This window comes from Sarcophilus harrisii, chromosome 2 (genome assembly GCF_902635505.1).
Source record: "Sarcophilus harrisii chromosome 2, mSarHar1.11, whole genome shotgun sequence".
Taxonomy (NCBI): Eukaryota; Metazoa; Chordata; class Mammalia; order Dasyuromorphia; family Dasyuridae; genus Sarcophilus; species Sarcophilus harrisii.
Window position 1 is genome coordinate 531,920,992 of NC_045427.1, and position 21,334 is coordinate 531,942,325.

A 21,334-nucleotide genomic window follows, 5' to 3' on the forward strand; every position below is an offset into this window, starting at 1 on the left:
CCTTTTTGATCTCATTTTTCTTATGTAGCATGATAAATGTGAAAATATGTTTAGAAGAACTATACATGTTTAACATATTGGATTACTTGCTATCTGGGGTAAGAAGATGGGAGAAAGTGAGAGGGAAAATTTAATATAAGGTTTTGCAAGGGTGAATGTTGAAATTTCCATGTATTTTGAAAATAAAAAGCTATTATCATTGGGTAATAGATCTGAACAGAGTGGAATCTCAACTATTTAGCATTCTAGTCTTTACCCAAAATATAAATCTCTTCACCCTCTATTATCTCTTGTACTTTACATCTCAGGCATGTTATTCTTGATCAGTCATTTCAATTGCGTCCAACTCTTGGTGACTTTATTTAGGATTTTCTTGGCAAAGATACTGAAATGATTTTGCCATTTCCTTTTCCAGCTGCTTTAATGGAAGAGGAAACTAAAACAAACAAAGTTTAGTTACTTACCCAGGATCACACAACTAGCACATATCTAAGATCAGATTTGAACTCAGGTCTTTTCCAACTACAGGCCTGGCACTCTATCCACTATGACACCTCACTGCCACTGTGTCATACATAGAACTAACAAATTAAAGATTTTCAAGATTGAATTACTCTTTTGTCATTGGAAGAGAATCTTTAACTCTACAGACAATTTTTATAGGCTTTTTTCTAATACAGACTAAAAATAAAAGGTTTTAGAAACAAGCAATTGTGAAAATAAAGAATCTCAGGCAAGTCCTAAATGCTGAAAATTATGTCGTCACTTCAACTTAAACTTTCCTTAGGTTTTATCCTTCTTGATAATAATTTAAAATCTGACATCACTCTCTATCCAAGTAAAAAATATTCTGTATTGTTATTACTTTCTAAAGATTACAAGGCACTTCATTATTGACAATTCTATAAGTTTTACAATATTTCTGTGGTTCTAGGGACATTTCTATGTCCCTATGTAAGGGACATCTCTCATTCTTGTGGTACAGAACACATGAAAGATATTATCAGTTGCTGAAGATGATTGGTAACCAATCCAAGAATATTATCTAATTCTAATACAGAGGAGTGACCTCAAGAAAGAAATTCAAGAACCTAAAATTATATACCAAGTACCTTCTAGGAACTCAATAAATGTAGACAGAATGTTAAGGATCTGTCCAATGATATTAAAAGAAATATCTTTATTATTTCAAATCTACTTAATTCTTCATTCTTCTCTTCCTTTATCATTACAGCTCTTAAGAGTTTAATACTTGAAATAATCTGGGGCCCATGGTGTTAGCTGTCATGTTATTATACAGTTATTATATTCTGTGTTATGCTACATGTTGTTTATTATCTCCTCCAATGCTTAGCATCATGCCTAAGAAATATTAAGTGTTTAATAAATGGTTGTTGCCTGATTACAAAGGAAATAACCTGGAAATTTTTATGTTGGAGTTTTAGTCCAGTTTCTGGTATCTTGGGCAAATTATGTTACTCTCTTTGAGGCTAAGTCTTCCCATCTATAAAATGAGAGTATTGAAATGAAATAAAAACTCTTGACCTGGTAGGGGAAAGGGGCCTATGGACTTGAATTTTAATATAAATGCTTTCTGTTGTGAACTTAAGACATTTTGTTTTAGACATTTAAAGACATTATTCTAAGAGATTTCATCACTTTGCTGAATTCATGACACAAAATGAGTTAAGAAACTCTGAAGAAGTATTCTTAAGGTCCTTGTAGCTCAAACATTTGAGATTCCTTTTGAACTGCAAAGAAGTTTGATCCTTTAAAAGAGTTGATATTTGATTCCTGTTTTCCTTATGTATATAAACTCTTGTAGAAAATCACTCTGAGAAAATTGGTTTAGAAGATTTTTCTTATGTTCTATGGCACTATTTTTATATTGCAGCAAGTTGATGTTAGGAGGGTCAGCTTCTCTATGTGTAAGTCAGAACTACAAATTGTATGGCTATTTAAAAAAAAGTCCTGGAAAGAGATCAATTAAGCCTTAAGTTTAAACTCTGAATACTGATTCTGGAAATACCATTTTATCATTGGTTATATTTTATTCAAAAGCCACACTTTACATTAATGATTTTGATTTTTTGGCTACAAAACAAAAAAATAGTTGAATAAAGTGCAAACTCTACTCCTCCATCAAAAGTACTTCTTTTTTTCAAAAAAGCTAAATCCAAGACAGTCTTCAGTGTGGAAAATATTTTGAAAGTTCCTTTTTTTTTTTGCCAAACAGTTGGAATTATTTTGGATAAAAAAAAGTACTCAGCCCATTTTTAATGAACGAAAGGACAGAAAAGAATTTGCAAAAGGTGACCCTTTTCTGATTATTCAGTAGATGAGTTTGAGACCAAAGCAAAACTTTTCCAGTGTGCAAAATTCTTACTCTATTCCATGAATATATCCCCCAATTTCCTTTTAATTTGAAAGTAACTCATCATGGTATTTTAAGAAGAAGAATAAAGTAAAACATTTGTTTGGTTCTGCAAATTCAACATCTACCTAGATATTTTGAAATATAAGCTATGCTATCATCAGCTAAGTAGTAGCACCTTAGTTGTCTGTGATTCAAATATAGTCTACTCATGCTTTTTTTTTAACTGAATCTAATTGCTCATTAAAAAGCTAAAAATAAAAAAATGCATAAAGAGTGCAACATTTGGAAAATATTCACAATTACAGTTGTGCAATTATTTAGGTACAACTTGGTGCCTCTCACTAATGTTTATTTCACTCATGCTCTAATCCTGGTTTGTTTGGAATGCTTTTTTTCCACTTCCCCCTTAACTTCTGATGAAAAACCAGATTTCTATTTCACAAGATTTACAAAATCCTTTTGCAGCCAGTGGCTTTAACTCTCTCCTATTTGACTGTAAGGGTTGTTTTCTTTATTAGATATAAGCTGATGGCAAGATAATTGTATAAATATGTATGCATACTGGATTTAACATTTTTACCATGTTTAACATATATTGGATTACTTGCTGTCTAGAGGAAGGGGTGGGGAGAGGGGGAAATCTGAACACAAGGTTTTGCAAGGGTTGATGTTGAAAAATTATCCATGTATATCTTTTGAAAATTAAAAAGCTTTAATTTTTTTAAAAAATTAAAAAATAAAAATAAAAAATAATAGATATATGCTGATGGTACTTAGTTTTCTTTATCTAAACCCATACAAGAAATAAACAAAGAAAAAAGAGACAATAATTCCTCTCTAGTGCCCTATTCATTGTGTATAAGAAAACAGAGGGAAAATAGTCATAGTGTTTTTCTTTATAAAGAACCTGGGTGATGGCCTATCAGAGGAAGCCTTCTGAGTGCCTCTTTATGGTATTTTTTACTTAATAAAAGCTCATACTTACATAGCACTTTAAAAGTTCACAAAGCTCTTTCCTCATAGCCCAGGGGGTGTGATTATGCAAGTACCTTCATTTCACAGCTGAAAAACTGTTCACAATCACACAGCCCATAAATGTCAGAGTAGGGATTTATTGAATATAGCTTGGTCTAAGATTCCCCTCCCTGCCCATACTTTTTGATTATACCTTCTTTCACTAAGTCTAGGGAGAACTAGTAATTTTCATTCTGTGGTGTTTTTAACACTGGCGCACACACCAAATCAAACACGCACCTGATGTCAGATACAGAGTTTGACTTTACAAGCATCTTAGCTTATTGCAGAAAATATGATGGAATAAGAATGAGTCATCTTTAATCAACACATTAAGCTCCTATCACATCAATCTGCTTCTCCCTTTGCCTTAACTATTCTTAAACTATTTTTCATCTTCACCAATACCTCTAATTCCTCGGTATTCTCCCAGTACGTTACCTTTCTCTGACTTCTTCATGTTCACCCTGTACTTAACCAGTTTAAGTCTACACTGTCCTCTACTCTCAAAACACTTCCCCCCTCCTTATATAGTCAGTGTTTTCATCTTCCAAACCAGAACCCTGGATCACTCCCACCATCCAGCAGTTCTGCTCCTATTTATCAGCTGCTGAATAGAACCAGAGGATATCATATCATTGAACTGATAGGATCTTCTGCAAATTTATATTAGCTAATCTCAGCTGGGCCCTCACCATGGCAAGGCAATTTATATTTACTACTCCTTAATCAGTTCTCTATCACTCACTATAAAAGTTGTTCCAAATCAAGAGATTTGGAAGCCTTCTACTTCATTCTTTCCCTCACTCAGTTGAGAACAAAGACTTTCTTTAAGACATTCATTATGAGTTCATTTTCTCCTCCTTCTCTACATCTCAAAGCCACTTTAGCATCACCATTTTCCCTTCTTTTCAATCTCTGATGGAGAGGAGGCATTTTTTCTTGCCAAGGCCAAGTTCCCTGCTTGATCCTATCCTCTCCCATCTTCACTTGAAGGCTTCCTCCACAATGATCTCGTTTCTCTAATAATCATTCAATCTTTATGTATGTGATCATTTCTATATAGATGACTCTGATATATAGAAATCTTATAGATACAGATGTAGATTCTTAGTATTTTTCCTGAGTAATAGTGTAACCCCTAACTACTTATTAAACCTGTAGGCATCTCAAATTCACCATGTCCAAATTAAAACTTCTCTTATTCCTTGAACCAGCCTTCGACCAAATTTCCTTATTTTTATTTCTGTTCTTTGCACAACTATCTCCCTTAACATTCAAGTTTGTTTTTATTATTATTATTATTTTATAATTTCTACTCTCTTTTCCTCACATATACAGTCAGTTGCTAAGACATCATTTTTACATCCATAGCAGCTCCTAGTGGCCACCACCATAATCCAAATCTTCATTATCTCTTGAACTATAACAGCCTCTTAATTGATCTCTTTGCCTCATGACTCACCCCATTCCAATTCATCTTCTTACAGCTGCCCTAAGTAAAGATCTACTCACGTCCCTCCCTATTTAATGAATTCTAAAGAAATCCCAGTGCCCTTAAGAATCAAATGTAAATACTTTTGTTTCGCTTTTTAAAGCCATATAATATAATAGTGCTCCCCTTTCTGTGTTCTACGGCTGAGCTGCAGTCTTTACACATGTTCCAAATGGCATCTCCTGCCTCTGTCCTTTCAGGGGGTCTTAGTTATACCTTAAATTTTTCCCTAATCTCCTCCATGCTTCTTAAAATTTCTTTTTTCCTTCAAAACTCTCTTTAAAGGACTTCCACATAAACTCTTTATCCCTCTCACTGCTTGTGTCTTACCCAACAAAACAATGCATTCACACAATTTGAAGAAGACAGTCTTATAGATGTTGTTTCCATAGCCCCACCTAATAGAATATAAACTCCTTAAAAGAAAACAACTTTCACTTTCATTTTGTAGCCCATCAACTATCTCAGATGTATGGCATATAAATGCCCATTGAGTAATTTAGTCAGAAGTAACAAGTGTCTCTCAAAATAGAGGCAGAAGATGATTTCACAAGAAAATAATCTTTTTAAAAAAACTCAAGTCTGCAGGTAAAACTTTTATTACAAAAAAACCTCCTATTTCCTATGGAATTGTTCTATATAGCTAGAGCCTACCTTCCAACTAAATGTTTTAGTAAATACAGAAGTCTTATAGATTTTTCTTTTTTCTTCAGTTACATGAAAAATTTTGATCATTTTTGTTAAATTTTGAGTTCCAAATTCTCTCCCTCCCTCTCTCTTTGAAAAGGCAAGTAATTTGATATGAATGCTATATGTGTACTCATATAAAACAGTTCCATATTTAATCTTGTTGCAAAAGAAAACAGAACAAAAGTAAATTAAAAACAAAATTTTAAAAAGGGGTACATTTTGTCTTGTAATCACACTTTATCAGTTCCTTCTCTGGAGGTAGATAACATTTTTCATAAGTTCTTTAAAATTTTATATCATTGTATTGCTGAGAATAGGTAAATCATTCATAATTGAGCATCTCCTCGCTTCACATTGCATCAGTTCATATAAGTCTTCCTACATTCTTAGCAAAGCCTCCAGCTCATGATTTCTTATACCACAATAGTATTTATCATAATCAGATGCTATAACTTCTTCAGTCATTCCCTAATTGAGGGGTATCCCCTAAATTTCCAATTCTTTGCCACCACAAAAAGAGCTGCTATAAATAATTTTGTACATATAGTTACTGTTTTCTTTCTCATCAGTCTTTGAGATATGAATCCGGTGATGATATTGCTGGTTTGATGGATATGCACAGTTCTATGGTGCTTTAAGCATAGTTCCAAATTGCTCTCCAGAATGGTTGGATTAGTTTACAACAGTGGCTCTATTGGTTTTGTTTGTGCAGAATCTTTTTAATATAGGAAGACTATAATCTAATCAAAGTTACTCATTTTACATCCAATATTGCTATTTCTTGTTAGGTCATACACTTTTACTTTATCCTTAGATGTGATAGGTAAAAATTTCCATCCTTTTCCAATTTGTTTAAATCACCCTTTGTTCCTAATCACGTATTCGTTTTGACCTCATCTTAGTATACACTGTGATTTGGTCTAAGTTTCTGCCAAATTGTTTGCCAGTTTTCCCAGAAATTTTTGTCAGATAGTGAGTTCTTACTAAAAAAACTTGAGTCTTTAGGTTTATCAAACACTACATTATTTAAATCATTTATTACTGTGTCTTATGTATCTAATCTATTCCACTGATTCATCTATCACACTATTTCTTAGCCAATATTGTTTTGATGATTACAGCTTTGTAATATTGTTTGAATTCTGGTATTGCTAGGCTACATTCCTATACATTTTTTAAAATTCCCTCGAGATTCTTGAATTTTTGTGCTTTTCCAGATGAATTTTGTTATTATTTTTTTCTAGCTCTATAAAACAAAATTTGGGTAGTTTTTTAAGTATGGCAATGAACATATAAATTAATTTAGTTAGAATTGTCATTATAACCCTGCATTTCTGGTATAAAGCCAACATGCTTAAAGTGTATATTCTTTGTGATATATTGCTATATAATAGCCTTATTAGCATTTTATTTAAAATTTTTGCCTTATTATGCATTGGAGAAATTGGCCTATAGTTTTCTTCTTTGTTTTTGCTCTTCTTGGTTCAGGTATCCACAATTTATTGGTTTTGTAAAAGTTATATGACAGGACTTCTTTGTTATTTTTCCCAAATAATTTATATAGTATTGGAATTAATTCTTCCTTAAATTTGGGAGTATTCATTGTAAATGCATCTGGTCTGAGAGGTTTTTCATAGGGCTTTCCTTTATGACTGATTCAATTTCTTTTTCTTGGATAGAGCAATTTAAGTAACCTATTTCCTCTTCTGTTAATCCCAGCAATTTATATTTTTGTAAATATTCATCCATTTCACTTAGATCATCAGTTCTACTGATTTAGCAAAATAACTTCTAATAATTGCTTTAATTTCCTCTTCACTCGAAGTGCATTCAGCCTTTTTATTTTTGATATGAGCAATTTGGTTTTCTTCTTTAAATCAAATTAACCTATGACATATATTTTATTGAGGTTTCCTCCCATAAAACTAGATCCTAGTTTTATTGACTAGTTCAATGATTTTATTAATTGTGAATTTTATTAATCTCTCCTTTGAGTTTCAGGATTTCCATTTTATTGTTTAATTAGAAACTTTAAATTTTTTTAGTTGCCTAATTCATTGATCTGGTTTCTCTCCCTTTTTAACTGATGTACTCATTAAGAGAAATAAAATTTCTCCTAAGTACTGCTTTGGCTACATCCAATGAATTTTGATTTGTTGTCTTATTCTCTTTAATGAAATTATTGATTGTTTTTATGATTTGCTCTTTGGCCTACTTATTGTTTAGGAATCTTTTAGTTTACAATCATTTTTAATCTATGCTTTCATGGCTCTTTATTGAAAGTAATTTTAATGCATTATAGTCTGAAAGGGATTCATTTTAATAGTTTTTCTTTTTTGCCTTTATAAGATTTTTAATGGTCTAATATATAGTTAATTTTTGTGACATGTCATGTACAACTCAAGAAAAAGTTATACTCTTTTCCATTCTAGACCAATTTGCTCCAGAGTTCTGTCATATCTAACTTTTCTAAAATTCTATTCATGGTTTTATTTACTTTCTTATTGTATGGTTAAATATATCTTCTGAGAGGGGAAAGTATACTTTCACTAGTATAGTTTTATTGTCTATTTCCTTCTGTAATTCAGTTAACTCTTCCTTTAAGAATGTGTATCCTTTGTCATTTGGTACCTATACAGTTAGTATTGACATTACTTCATTATCTATGCTACCTTTTAGTAAAAGTATAGTTTCTTTCCTTATCTCTTTTAATTAAATCTATTTTTACTTTTATTTTTATCTGAGATCATGATTGCTATGTTTTTTTTTCTTTTCTTACCTCAGCTATAGTACAATAGATTCTGCTCCAACCTATTATTTTTAACTGTGTGTCTCTCTTTTTCAAGTGTATTTCTTATAAACAACATATTTTTGATTTTTTTAAATTCATTCTGTTATCCACTTCTGTTTTGTGGGTGAGTTTAGCCTATTCATATTAATACCTTTGATTACTATATTTTCCCTCCATTTTATTTTTTCCTGATTTATTCTTCTCTCTTTTACCCTTTCCTTCCTCAAAAGTCTTTCATTTCTGACCACTACCTTCCATATCAGTTCCTTTCTCCAATCAATATGGCCTCCTTCCATATCAGTACCTTCCTCCTATCAGTATGGCCTCCTTCTCATATCACTTTCCTCTTCTCTTTCTTTATAAATATAGATTTCTATACCCAAATGAGTGTGTGTTACTCCATCTAAGTTCTGACTGTGGAGAGGGAACTGTTTCCAAGCTTCAGGTTTTTCATTCAGTTATTTTCAGAACTATTTCTGTGCTTCTAAGGCAGTATGATCTACAAAGAGGTATGTTCATTGCTCCCCTGGTCTGTGCTCTGGGCCTTTACCCATGTAGGGATCTTGCTTCCCTTAGTCACAAGAGCTAGCACTGCTCTTGATCTTGTAGGTCCTGCTCTAGTGCAGCCATGAGCATTAGTGCTCCTCTTTCTGTTAGAAATGAAACCTGGCTCCCTGTTCCCCTGTGAGCAGACACAAGCACTAGATGTCCATATAGCCAAAGAAAACAGGATCCTGAATCCAGTGACAATCCAGTGTAATCTCTTTTTGACTAGTTGCCTGTAGCCCTTACCATTTGTGGGTTAGAAAATCTCAATGCTGCTGTTGTATCCACCTCCAAGGGCTCTTGCTGGCATTATGCAACCCAATATTACTTGAGGAGGTAATTTAAAGTTGTTTGGAGAGGTATATGGGAGAATTCAGCTGAGTTCCTGTTTCTAATCCATCATTTTGACCCCACGCCCTATCTAGATGTTTTTCAACATAATTCAGGAAAATTAATATTAGAGTTCCCAGTACTTTTGAGTAAGTTGATCAAGAATAGAAAAATGTAAGAAAATTCAGTGTTAGTACCATTGTGAACTAATATAGCATTTAAAAATCTTCCACATCACCTGATAGAATTTTGGGTAGTATGAAAGTATGAAATTCCACCCAAATGCCCTGAGATTTGCTAAGATATGCTATAAAAGCCTACATGACAGAATCTAACCTCATGACCCATGAAGGGAATCTGGTCCATCATATCCAGGAGTTATATCTTTCTCTCAATTACCGAGGCATGGCTTCTTTAAGGAGGTCACCATAATCATCAACACACAGCAAATCAAATGGAAATCTTCCCAGTTTTGCTAGACCATGTTTCCTGTTAGATATTTAAAAGCATCTCTGTTTGCTTGCCAACTCATAAACACTTGTCAGTCATGTTCTTAACAAGGTTACCAGGTCAGAATTGTCTGGGTACTATTTTTAAGGTAGTTAAACAAGCAAGCAGAGTCTTGTCCAACTAATATATCATATCTCATCCTAGTATCATTCTTGTCTCTCCCCACCCCCACTGTAATGCAGTGCTTTCTGACATCAGGCTCAAAGACATCATAGCATATCTTCACTTTTTATTCAGTATTACTCTGTCAGTTTTTCTTTTGCTATTTTCTGTCTAGAACTTGACATTAGAAGTGTTAAATCTCATAACCTGATAATTTATGGTTCATTCAAATTTCACGCCAACCTCATCTCTTTGTTAAGAAACACCCCTATAAACCATGAGTGAACAATATACTAAAGAGAAAAAGTTTATCCTGGAACTTCATTGTAATGCTGTCTTTGGGATTCATGTTAAAACCACCACCCAACAGTGATAATTTTGTTATTTCAATGACTAATTTATAAAAACTCCAAGATGGACCCACTTTATGCTGGATTCCATTTTATTGAAAAAAGTTTTATAACACTGGGTCATGTGGCCTCTCTTCGGCTTCTATCAACTCTTTAGAAATCATCTGGGATTGAAAAATATATCTGGTGCTGAGCTGTTGGTATTCTCTAAAATGGTATATTTTCTCAAGGGATACTAGCTTAGAATTCCTAAAGTAATGTGTCTTTGCTGAGGTAACATGATTAGGAAACTTATCAAGAGAATATAGACAAGTAATCTTCCAAATATAAAACTGCAGTTTTCAAAATAGAGGGGATAGTTATAAATCAGAAAAATCAGATCCTATGAGAAATGTAAAAATACGCAGAAAATATCTGCTGAGAAAATAAATGAGGAAAGTTAAGGAAATAGGGAACATTTTACCCAGAAAAGAGAAAAACTTAGTGGAAGCATAAAGATCTTTTATATGGATGAGGGCTTTCATATTCTACTCCAGAGAGTAAAACTATAACCACTGATTAGAGGTGACAGTGAGTCAGATTTATTCAATAGAAAGAACAACTTCAGCACAATTAGAATTATTCAACAATGTAATGGGGCTGCCTTACTAATTGATGAATTCTTTACTATCAATATTCAAATAGATGTTGCATAGCCATCTACCAAAAAGATTTCATTTGAGTTTTGGAAGGTTTCTTCCAATTCTAAGATTCTACAAATTAGTATTATTTCAAGCATCACTTAATCACTTCAGTTTCCTCAGAGAAATAGTTTAATTTTTCTGATCTCAATTCTGCTTTAATACAATAAATCCCAACTTAGCTAAGTTGATAAGGGAAATAATAACTAAGTAGTGCCTATAGCTCTCTTAATGTTTTTTATTTATCTGACATATTGATTACCTTTAAACATGGTAATTACATAAGATAAAATTAATGAAGTCCTACAAAGAGGGTATAAAAATGGATTGGATGATTCCTAGAAATTCCTTTCAGTCCTAAGACAATATATCTCTAGGATGCTGGACTAATTTATATGCTGTCAGCATGCTGTGTTTCTTTCTAGTACCTGGTGCCTGCCTGAGCCATTTCATTGTTGATTCTTATACAAAGAAATAAAAGAAAGAAGAGTTCAAATCAATCATTTTTTCTGCCCATTTCTAACAACAAAGAGTTACAAAGTTGAAAAATAAAGAGTAAAGGAGATTTAGAATTATCTTAAATTCTCAAATATTCAGATTCTGCATGCCTCCTCTGCTTAAGTCTTCATAGTAAGGGGAAAAAATAAAGACTCAACTAATTTATAAACAAACTTTTTCCTCACTCATTAGACATAGCCTCTTATTTCAATAGAGCCTTTCTCCAGGGTATCAAGCATCACAACTGAATAGTTTGAATTGAATCTGTTTTCATTTTTTTCTAGTAAAATTTCTGAGCTAAATAAATCAGGAAATAAATACTAAAGAGAAAGGATAATGTATAGACTGTAAAATATGTCCCTTATAATAAATATATATTTTTATATATAATATATAAATATATTTTACAGTCTCCCTTGAACAATTGAGAGTTGACTGTGCCAGGTTATTGAAAAGACAACATAGGTGGTAATGGTGATATCCAAATGGTATTTTGCAGTGTTCTGCTGACTGCGGAATAGGAACACAAAGGAGAACAGTGACATGCACCAACTCTCAAGGAAAATGCGATCGAACCACAAGGCCAAAAGCAGAGGAAGAATGTGAAGATTACACAGGCTGCTATGAATGGAAAACAGGGGACTGGTCTAAGGTAACAGAAACCATGTTTGCAATACAATCCCTCTCCAGCCGCATGAGGGAATTGGAGGTCAAGAACTCAGCTTACTTAATGGGTCCCTAATTCCATGAAGCAATTCCATCAACCCAGTAAAATGCATTTCTTTCCAAACTTAGCACCTGCTCTTGACCCTACCACCGCTATAGTGCGTTCCTGCCTCCTCCACAGAGCTCTGTCTAACAACATCATGTGAGTCGCCCTAGAAGAATTTCACTGCTTTATGTGAATTAGAAAGAAACTTAATACAACCCAAAACATGAAGCTGGATATTTGAGAATGCCAATTTGGCCATCCCATGTATAATACCGGCTGTAAGCCATGATATATACAGAGGTGGGCTTAAATTTCTAAGCCATCACAAGAGGCTAATAAATGTGTGTGAAAATTGGCTGAGTTAGACATGTAAGGAAATCTGTAGGACATGAATCAAACCTATTCACTGCTTAGAACACTATAGGTCAATGCCAAGAAAATGGAGAGAGAGAAGGGAGTAATTGAAGTTGTGATGATGAGAGTAGAGTTATGAGGAGGGAAGAAATACTATTAGAAAACAGGAGAGATATAACCTGTTCTCCTTCCAAGACAGAACAGTCCTAAGCCTCTGTGGGAAAGAAGGGATTTCATCATCTTTGTTATCAGAAATGACATTAATTCATAGCAAAAAATCTGGAGGAAAGCATGCACAGGCTGTAAGAACAGCCCGGTGTAGTGGTTAATTTTACCAAAATCAGAAGTCACAGAATGAGAATGGATTTGTTTAGTTGCTGCCAGAATGCCAACAGTACCATCCTTTGTTACAGAAAGGGAGGGTAAAAAGTGCTTTGTGTGTTGAAAAGAATGCAGTAAGGAAAAAAAGGGTTTGTCTCAGTTAAGATAAAATCTTTTCTGAATTTCTTAAGATTGTTCAGTTTAGAAGCTGTGTTCATAATTTCAGAAGATTAGGCTTATTTAATTACTTTTATTTCAGCCCTTGTCAAAATCTAAATGCCCAAAGCACACTGACATCTTTTATTTAAATTTCATTCAATATAAAAAGATTTCCATTTTTCTGCTTGTTTTGTTCATCCTTATTAAGGTGCAGCTTTTATTTAACACTGCACCAATTAAACAAAATTCATACCTATAGCAATTCATTTCATTGATTATTGCAGCAGATTCTGAGCAAAATAACCCTAACCCATTGGAAAACAAATATGAACCAAAAAAAAATTTTAGTTAAGACCTAGTTATGATTTAAATCAAATTTAGCATGTACTTAATTACAAAAATAATTTTAATTTTAATATTAATAACAGTTAAGATTTTACATATTACTTGGGATAAAAAACTTCATTCTTAGGTCTCTCTCAAGAAAAATATATTTTATGAACAATAGACATTCTTACCATGTAACAGGCAAAATGATATAAAAGAAATACTGAACTAGCTAGAAGAAAATGGCTCTACTCCTGATCCTACTACTTGCTCTTTGTACAACTTCAGACAATTCTCTAAGCTGCATTTTGCTCATCTATAAAAAAGTTTAATGAATAATAACTTTTGCCCACTCACAAGATTTATATTCTAATGTGAGGGAAACGGGAAGATATACAAATTAGAATATAATAAATAGATCACATAACAGAAATTATAACTGGAAGGAGCCTTAGAGATGATCTGTCTTAAATCCCTCATTTACAAAATGAGAAAACTGAGACTCAAAATGGGAAAAAAAAAAAGTTTTCCCAATATGGCTCCACAGTCATTTAGTAGCAGAGCCAAAACTAGAATCCAAATCCTCTAAATACAAACCAGTGTTTTTTTCCATTATACCATATGTCAGAGTAATAAGCTAAGATGAAGGAGAAAACATTTCCAGCTGATGGAATCAGAATTGTCTATTTCAGTGGCAAACAAAATGTCAGCTGGTGGAGATGTGTAGGAAAGTACAAGTATTATATCACTCTAAATCATACTGGTTATATGACCCTGGGAACATCCTTTAACCATGTTTGTCTCAGTTTCCTCATCTGTAAAATGAGCTAGAGAAGGAAATGGTAAATCACTTCAGAATCCCCCTCCCCAAGAAAACAAAACAAAAAGGGTCACAAAAAGTCACAACTAGAACTGAAAAAAAATGACTGAAAATTCATACTATATAACCTTTTACACTGTTGACTGTAATGGCAGAAAAGACTAACATTTGTCAGGGATATTCTTATCCAAATTTGTTGAACCTTATCAGTAGAGCTGTGCCAATCTATAAACAAAAGTGAAATGGCTTCCTTGTACCCAAGGATCTCACCATATACTCCCAACCAACCTGACACGGACCCATAATATGACTTTGCCAAACTTGGCTAAAGTTATCATTGTTACTGATTACAATCTAGTTAAAATAGGCATTTTCATCACCTATTCAGAGTTTAATTAGTAAAAAATAATTTGTGATTATCTTTCCTTAGCTAGCAAAATGTTTCTAAAACTGGTGATACTGATGTAAGAAAATGCATTAGGAGCCGCCCACATGAAGTATGTATATATTTATTTAGAGCCAAAAATTTATATCATAGAATTTTTTAAAGAAATGGTCATTACATGACTGCACTTCCCAGAGATATGGCCAAAACAAACCTAATGGGTGAAATAACGTCTTTTAGAATCTTACTATTTTCCAAGTATGAATTTTAATAGAACAGCATGTACTGATTGGGCATAAGAAAGAAAAGTCAATTTACCTGTTATACTTGTTCAGTACTGAATATTTCCCAATAGGATTCTAAGTTGACCAATAAGGAGTATGCTCACCATAGAATACATACACAGTTATGGAATACTTCAAATATATGTAAATGAGAAAAGTTGATGGCCAGCTAATGACATAAGCCCAAGTCTGACTTTAGCTTCCTCTGCTTTTGGTGGTAGTAGACATAGAAAGAAATGATAGTGTCATCATGTCTGGCCAACATCCTCTGCTACTACAACCCCCTACAGCAACGTCAGCGGCCATGAGATCCAAAGGTTACCCTAGTTCCCACGTGGACAAGAGAGAAGAGCATTGAAAAAATGAAAAGAATGTCACAATCAAGATTACATAAAGGTTGTTGCAAAAAAAAAAAAAAAAAAAAAAAAAAAACTCCAAACAAACCTGAACTGTCAGGTGTATTGATAATGTAATAGAATAAGCAGTAGTTATAAATGAATTCGATTTGTATGGATATACATAAATGTTAAATATATTATATATAAGTTCTGTGTGTATATATATGCATATATATTAACATCTATAGATACATAGATGAAATAAGAAGCCTGATTCTACTCAAAGCAAATACATATGTGGAATATAAGTAGTTATAAATGAATAGCAGTCACATCAATTAAATTTCTTGCATCAATAGACTACTACCATTTCCTTTTTTAAAAAGCTCTGGATCTCTGAACATTAAAAGACTCTAATCAAATCTATAAGCATTGATTAAGCATATGCTGTGTGACAGATTCTGTGCTAAGTACTAGAAATACAAAGAAAGGCAATAAAGCCTTTGACTTCCAGGAGCTTACATAATAATTGGGAAAGCAAAGCAGCTGATCACCTCACTCATATATCTCTTAGTGACTATCAGAATCCCAGAAACAGCCTCATACTAGAAAATGTTTTGCTGGAGTATTTCATTACAGATTGTAATGATGTATTTAAAAAATAATCACCAGTAAATGTAAAGTATGAAAATGTCATTTGTGTTATTATTACTCATTCAAATGGCATTTATTAAGTGCTTTCTATGCTGAAATAGAGACATATCAATAACAATGAATCTGCATCTTATAATAAAAATTAGAAATTGATGACTTCTAAAATTTAAGAGATCTGTTATGTGCCCAAGCACTTAACTTAGTACCTATCCCTTCTTTTGTATTTCCCTGATTATTTTTTGCTGTCCAGCTGTTGTAAAACTCAAATATATTACAGGCTCTGAAGCTCATTCTCCCAATCCACATTCACATTGGTAGGTTAGGACCACAAATAGTGGCAGGTTAATTTTCTTGTGATAGAATTAGGTGAGGTGATGGAATTAAGTTTGAAAGCATCAATCGGTGTGCTCCTCATTTGATTATCAATTAATATCAATTAGCTAGCCAGATCATTAGCTTTGAGAAATGGAATTTACTAAGTTAGTGTAATACAAACAGTTGATACAAAACAACCCTACCTCCAAAAGAGGTGTGTGCTTCCATAAATATACACAGAGTACAGGAGAAAATGGTATCAAACCTACATACAGCCCTTGTGGCAAAAAATGTAATTCACCGGTCCTGGAAGTTCCTTTTTCCCTTTTGTGGGAGGGACCCTAATATAGTTTTCCTTAGGTATGTCTTTTTTCTAAAGCTGCCTTACATCCATGGGAAGTCCAAAATCATCCAACCTTTCAAAGTTCATGAGATTATGTTATATTCAAGGGGTTTGTTGGGCATGGGAGGTGGTCAGAAGTTCTCTCTTCACCTCCTCTTCCACCCACAAATAATTCCTTTCCAGGGGTTTGGCTGGAACTGTTTCCACCACTAGGCTGGCCAAACATTGGAATGCTCTAGTTCTGAACTGAATTGTTATTTTATGCCAAACCCACAAGACATAATTGAGTATCGTCAGCCAATACCAATATACTTTCTGCATAGCATCACTTCATTTCATCCAATAGTTTTCACTCTCAAAATGATTACAGACTTTTTTCACCTGTAGTTTTAACAACTGAGTAGTAGATTCAGTGATAGATGATATTCCTGGATTAAGGTCATTACTTTAAGTGAGATGATAGGATTGAGTTAATGAATTCCTCATTCACACACAAATCTTGGCTAATTATTGATATTACAAGACAATACTACTAGGGTCCAAAGGAGCCCCCTTTGCTTCCAAATAACCCAATGATTTGACTTCTGAAGTAATGATTCCAAATCCTTTCTATATAGTTACATTTGAAGTTCATCCAAATTTGGGAAATATCATTACCAGGTAGAATTTCCATCAGGCAGCAGTTCCAATAGGTGTGATGACTTGATGACCCCATGACCCCGGCAGGGAACAAAACTGAGAATAATGATGCCATAATCATATGATCCAAAGCATCATATACCCAATCTATTTGCTTTCATTTGTTATCCCTTACTTCTCTGTTGTTCTCCATACCTTCCATTCTTTAGGATTCATAATCTTTAGGGCAGTCATGACCCCTTGGGAGATTATTATTTCTTATTTCAGTGCTAGACTTTATCTCAGAAAATCCCATAAGTTACTGAATTGATTTGTTCTTTATTTTCAAATGATAAGAGAGGAAATAACTGTTCAGTTTCTTTAGGTGGTTTTAATCTTATATCTTCTATTTCTGTGATGCTGCCAACTGTCTCAGAGCATATTTTTATTCTAAACTCAAAAACACCAAATAAAACGAACATTTATATACACATAAGATAATAGAAAAAGAAGATTGTACATGAAACTTTAGATATATTTCCTACATCTTGCTTTTAAATAAAAATTCAGCTTATAACTTTCATAACTATCTTGTTTATACTTTCTGGCCTTCATTTGGTTCTCTTCTCTGAATTTTTAAAAAATGCCTTAATGATTCCTCTTTTCATTCTTTTTTTGTTACTCTATTTCTAGTTTATGAGCAGCTGAATGGTAATGCAGATGGAGTGCCAGATACAAAGGCAGGAAGACTTATTTTCCTGAGTTCAAATTTGGCCTCAGACATTTATATTAGCTGTGTCATCCTGGGCAAGTCACTGTATCCTGATTGCCTCAGCTCCTCTTTTGTAATGAGCTGGAGAAGGAAATAACAAAACATGTCAGGATCCTTGCCAACAAAATCCAAAATGGGATGACAAACAGTTGGATACAATTGAAAATAACTACACAAAATTTCATATATATATATATATATATATATATATACATACACACACACACATATATATATATATATATTCATATATTTAAGATGAAATAGAATCTCATTGGATAAGGCCTAAAGTTGTTGCATTTTCTAGCCTCTTTGGCATTTTAAGGTCCATTTTAATAGGTTTTAAGCTACAGTGATGAGCTTAAAGTCATGAGTTTAAGGCTGGAAGAGTCCTTAAGAACATCATTTTACAGCTGAGGAGACTGAGGCATATTGAGATTAATTGATTTGTCCAATATTCACCAAGCAAATTAGTGACAAAGCCAGGAGTTAGTGCTTTTCCATTATCTTTTGTGGCTAGACAATACAGTGGAGTTGGGGAAAGAATGAGAAGGAAGGAAAATATAATTAAAGGTGGAGTCTGCTGAAGAAAACAGAAACATATGATCTAGGGCAAATGTAGAGGAACTGATCTTGGTAAGAAGAAGGGCCAGCCCATTGTCAGAGTCTATGGGATGATGTCAAGGGGTTATTGAGATGAAGAGGATACAGAGGTTTATCATTCAAAAATAGACAGGACTTCTCACTTTTCATCAGGATCCTCATGATTTTATGGGCCTAGAAATTATTTATACCTTAGGGTAGCTATGTATAGCATATAGATTTTTTTAGTGCCTGTATCAGGTTATTATTGATATGTGAGTAACAGCCTTGCCCAGTGGTAAGGCAAAATGAACAGGTGTCTTTTTTTAATCTTCCTAAGACACGCTTTCCCTGCCATAACCTCTCTCAGTTATTTATTTTAAATATTATTTTATTATTTTTTCAATTAATAAGCAAATATTTTTTCTCCTACCCATTCCCCTAAGCCAAATGAACAACCACCAAGAAAATAAAGTAAAATAAATAACAATGCAAAACCAAACAGCAATATACATATTCAAGCAAAGCAAATCCTCTCATTGGTCATAACCAAAAATGCATGCTTCATTCTGCATTTTGAGTCCATCACCTCCTTGACAACAATGGTTCCTTTGGAATTGTGAACCCTCATTGAACTGATAAAAGTTCTAAAGTCTTTCAAAGCTGGTTTTTATTATAATGTAGTATTTGGATCTTCTTCTAGTTCTGTTCAGTTCACTCTATATCAGTTCATTAGAGGTCTTTCCAGTTTCCCCTGAAACTGTCCCTTTTTGATTTTGCCATTTCTTTATGACAAATATTTTGTTAAATTGTCTTAACAGCAAATACAAAAGGAGATTTGTATCTCCTTTTTCATTCTGAACTTTTTGCTTTTAGTGATTTTGCTTTCTCCAGGTATCCCTGCAGTAAAAACTACAATTTCATAAATCCTCTTATTTCTTAGATAAGAGATATTCCTAGGCTGATTATCATTCTCCAACAAAGTATGTTAGAAATTCCATCTTTGACTTGTTCAATTCATGAAATATTTATTTTTAAAGTACAGTTGCAAGTGTTTGAAAAGAGAAAAAAGAGATTGTGTACTTGAGATATTGAGACTAATACATGCATGACCAGTTTCTATAATTTTTTGATATTTCCATTTTACTCTCAGTAAAATGAGACTGATGGAGACACATTACATTTTTGTAAAATTCATTTGAAAATATGCCTGTGGATAAAAACTGGCTTGAAACAAGACTAGATATGTTTTTATAAGTCTGCTTTCTTGGACTTTGGAATCCTGGAAAAGAATTTAACAATGATGCTGTAGGCTAATTAGATCCTATCAGAATTCAGGAGTCTCATTCTTACCTATTAATGATTCAAAAAGCAATTGAATCTTACAGAGATAAAAGACTTTGTAAATCCCCAAATCATTGCTAGTACTAAAATGCTCAGATTAGCCAGAGTCTTCAGTTTTAAAATCAAAGGTTCATTCATACAAACCCCCCACACATACACAACTTCAACCCCACTGGGAACTACATTTGTTCAGCAGGGCCAAGTGTGAGAGAGCAACCTTTATTGTGAATATATGGATTCTGTCTTATTCCCAATGCAGATACTCTAGGCTGGGTGGGTATTTCTGAGTTTTTGTACCATGTGTGGGACAGCAAAGAAAAGCACTAAAGTAAAACCCAGATAAGTTATCTTCAGCCAGCCAATAGATATTTATTAAGTGCCAGACACTGTGTTAAGCATTGTTGATACAAAAAAAGAGGCAAACTATAGTCTCTGTACTCAAAGGCTCACAATTTTAAGGAAAGTTCTGTTTTGCTTAGCTCCAGTTCTCTAATACTTTTCATTACTATCTCACACCTTACACTGATTAGAAATAATATTTGCCATTGCATTCACAAGGAGTTTGGCCTACATAAAATCCATGATTTGAAAACTACTGGAGAGTTCATTCGTATCTATGTGTGCCATGATTTTGGCCTTTTTTGAACCAACCCACAGAGTGAAAGGCAAATGATAAAAAGAGTAGCTAGATATTATTTAGCAAAAATAACTAGTTAACTACATTTTTCCCAACAAGATATGTTGATTTTGTATATACAAAGAATTAAAGTAAGTTAAGAATATACAAACATATCCTAGAAAGTTCCAAGACACTCAAGCAATCCACAAAGTAGAGCTGTCCTGAAGAGCTACAATGGAGGACTTCAGTTAGAATTTAGCAAAATAAAAAACAAAAACCTTGTAGCAAGAACGCAGTGCAGAAAGTATTCACATGGAACATACACCAACCAAAACAACAGATCACCTATTGATTTCTTCCATGTTAGATCCAAATGCTTTATCACTAGACTGCTAACCTTGAAGCAAAACTGTCACATCAGACTTTCAAAACTTGTTGTAGCTTTTTTTTAATGTAATTAGTAACCTGAAGTCAGTCAAAGTGATAAAGATGAAAAAAAAAAAACACACACACACATATTTTCCTACTTCCAATCTTCTTCCCTGTCCCACCCACTAGAAAGCATTCTTCTATAATTTCTGAAAGACATCATTCATCACTCTTATCACATTATACAAGACCAGGAACTTTGAAACAGGGAAATTTGTTTTAAGGGGCACATTGAATTCTACATTTCATGTTATCCATTGATAATTTCCTATTCCAGTAGAGAATCTGTGTTTTCACATAGGCTATAATTAAAAATCTACCCTAGGGCTTTTCCTGTGTCCTGAATTTCAGAGAAACAGTCAGCACACCTGGGCAAGAAAATAGAAATCTTCTCCTGATCTTCTTGGAATGATGCATGAATAATAAAACTAAACATATTCTCTCCTGTAGGTAAAGATAGGATCTTATCAGTTCATAAATTTTCTTTGTTTTCAAAAGACATGGTCTGAAGCTATGTCAAGTATTTTGACATGGATTTCCTCTTATATATTAAGCATTATTGTTGACATATCAAA

At 33.3% G+C, this 21,334-nt stretch overlaps 1 protein-coding gene across 2 annotated transcripts in view; it reads left to right on the forward strand.

Annotated features, from left to right (window-relative positions):
• The window catches only part of ADAMTS17 (ADAM metallopeptidase with thrombospondin type 1 motif 17), a 473,015-nt gene that overhangs the window by 435,273 nt on the left and 16,408 nt on the right, over positions 1-21,334 (forward strand). For both annotated transcript variants that reach the window (XM_031955494.1, XM_031955493.1), the window contains one exon: positions 11,883-12,035. In XM_031955494.1, the coding sequence (XP_031811354.1) occupies positions 11,883-12,035 (153 nt within the window). The remainder of the gene's footprint in view (positions 1-11,882; positions 12,036-21,334) is intronic.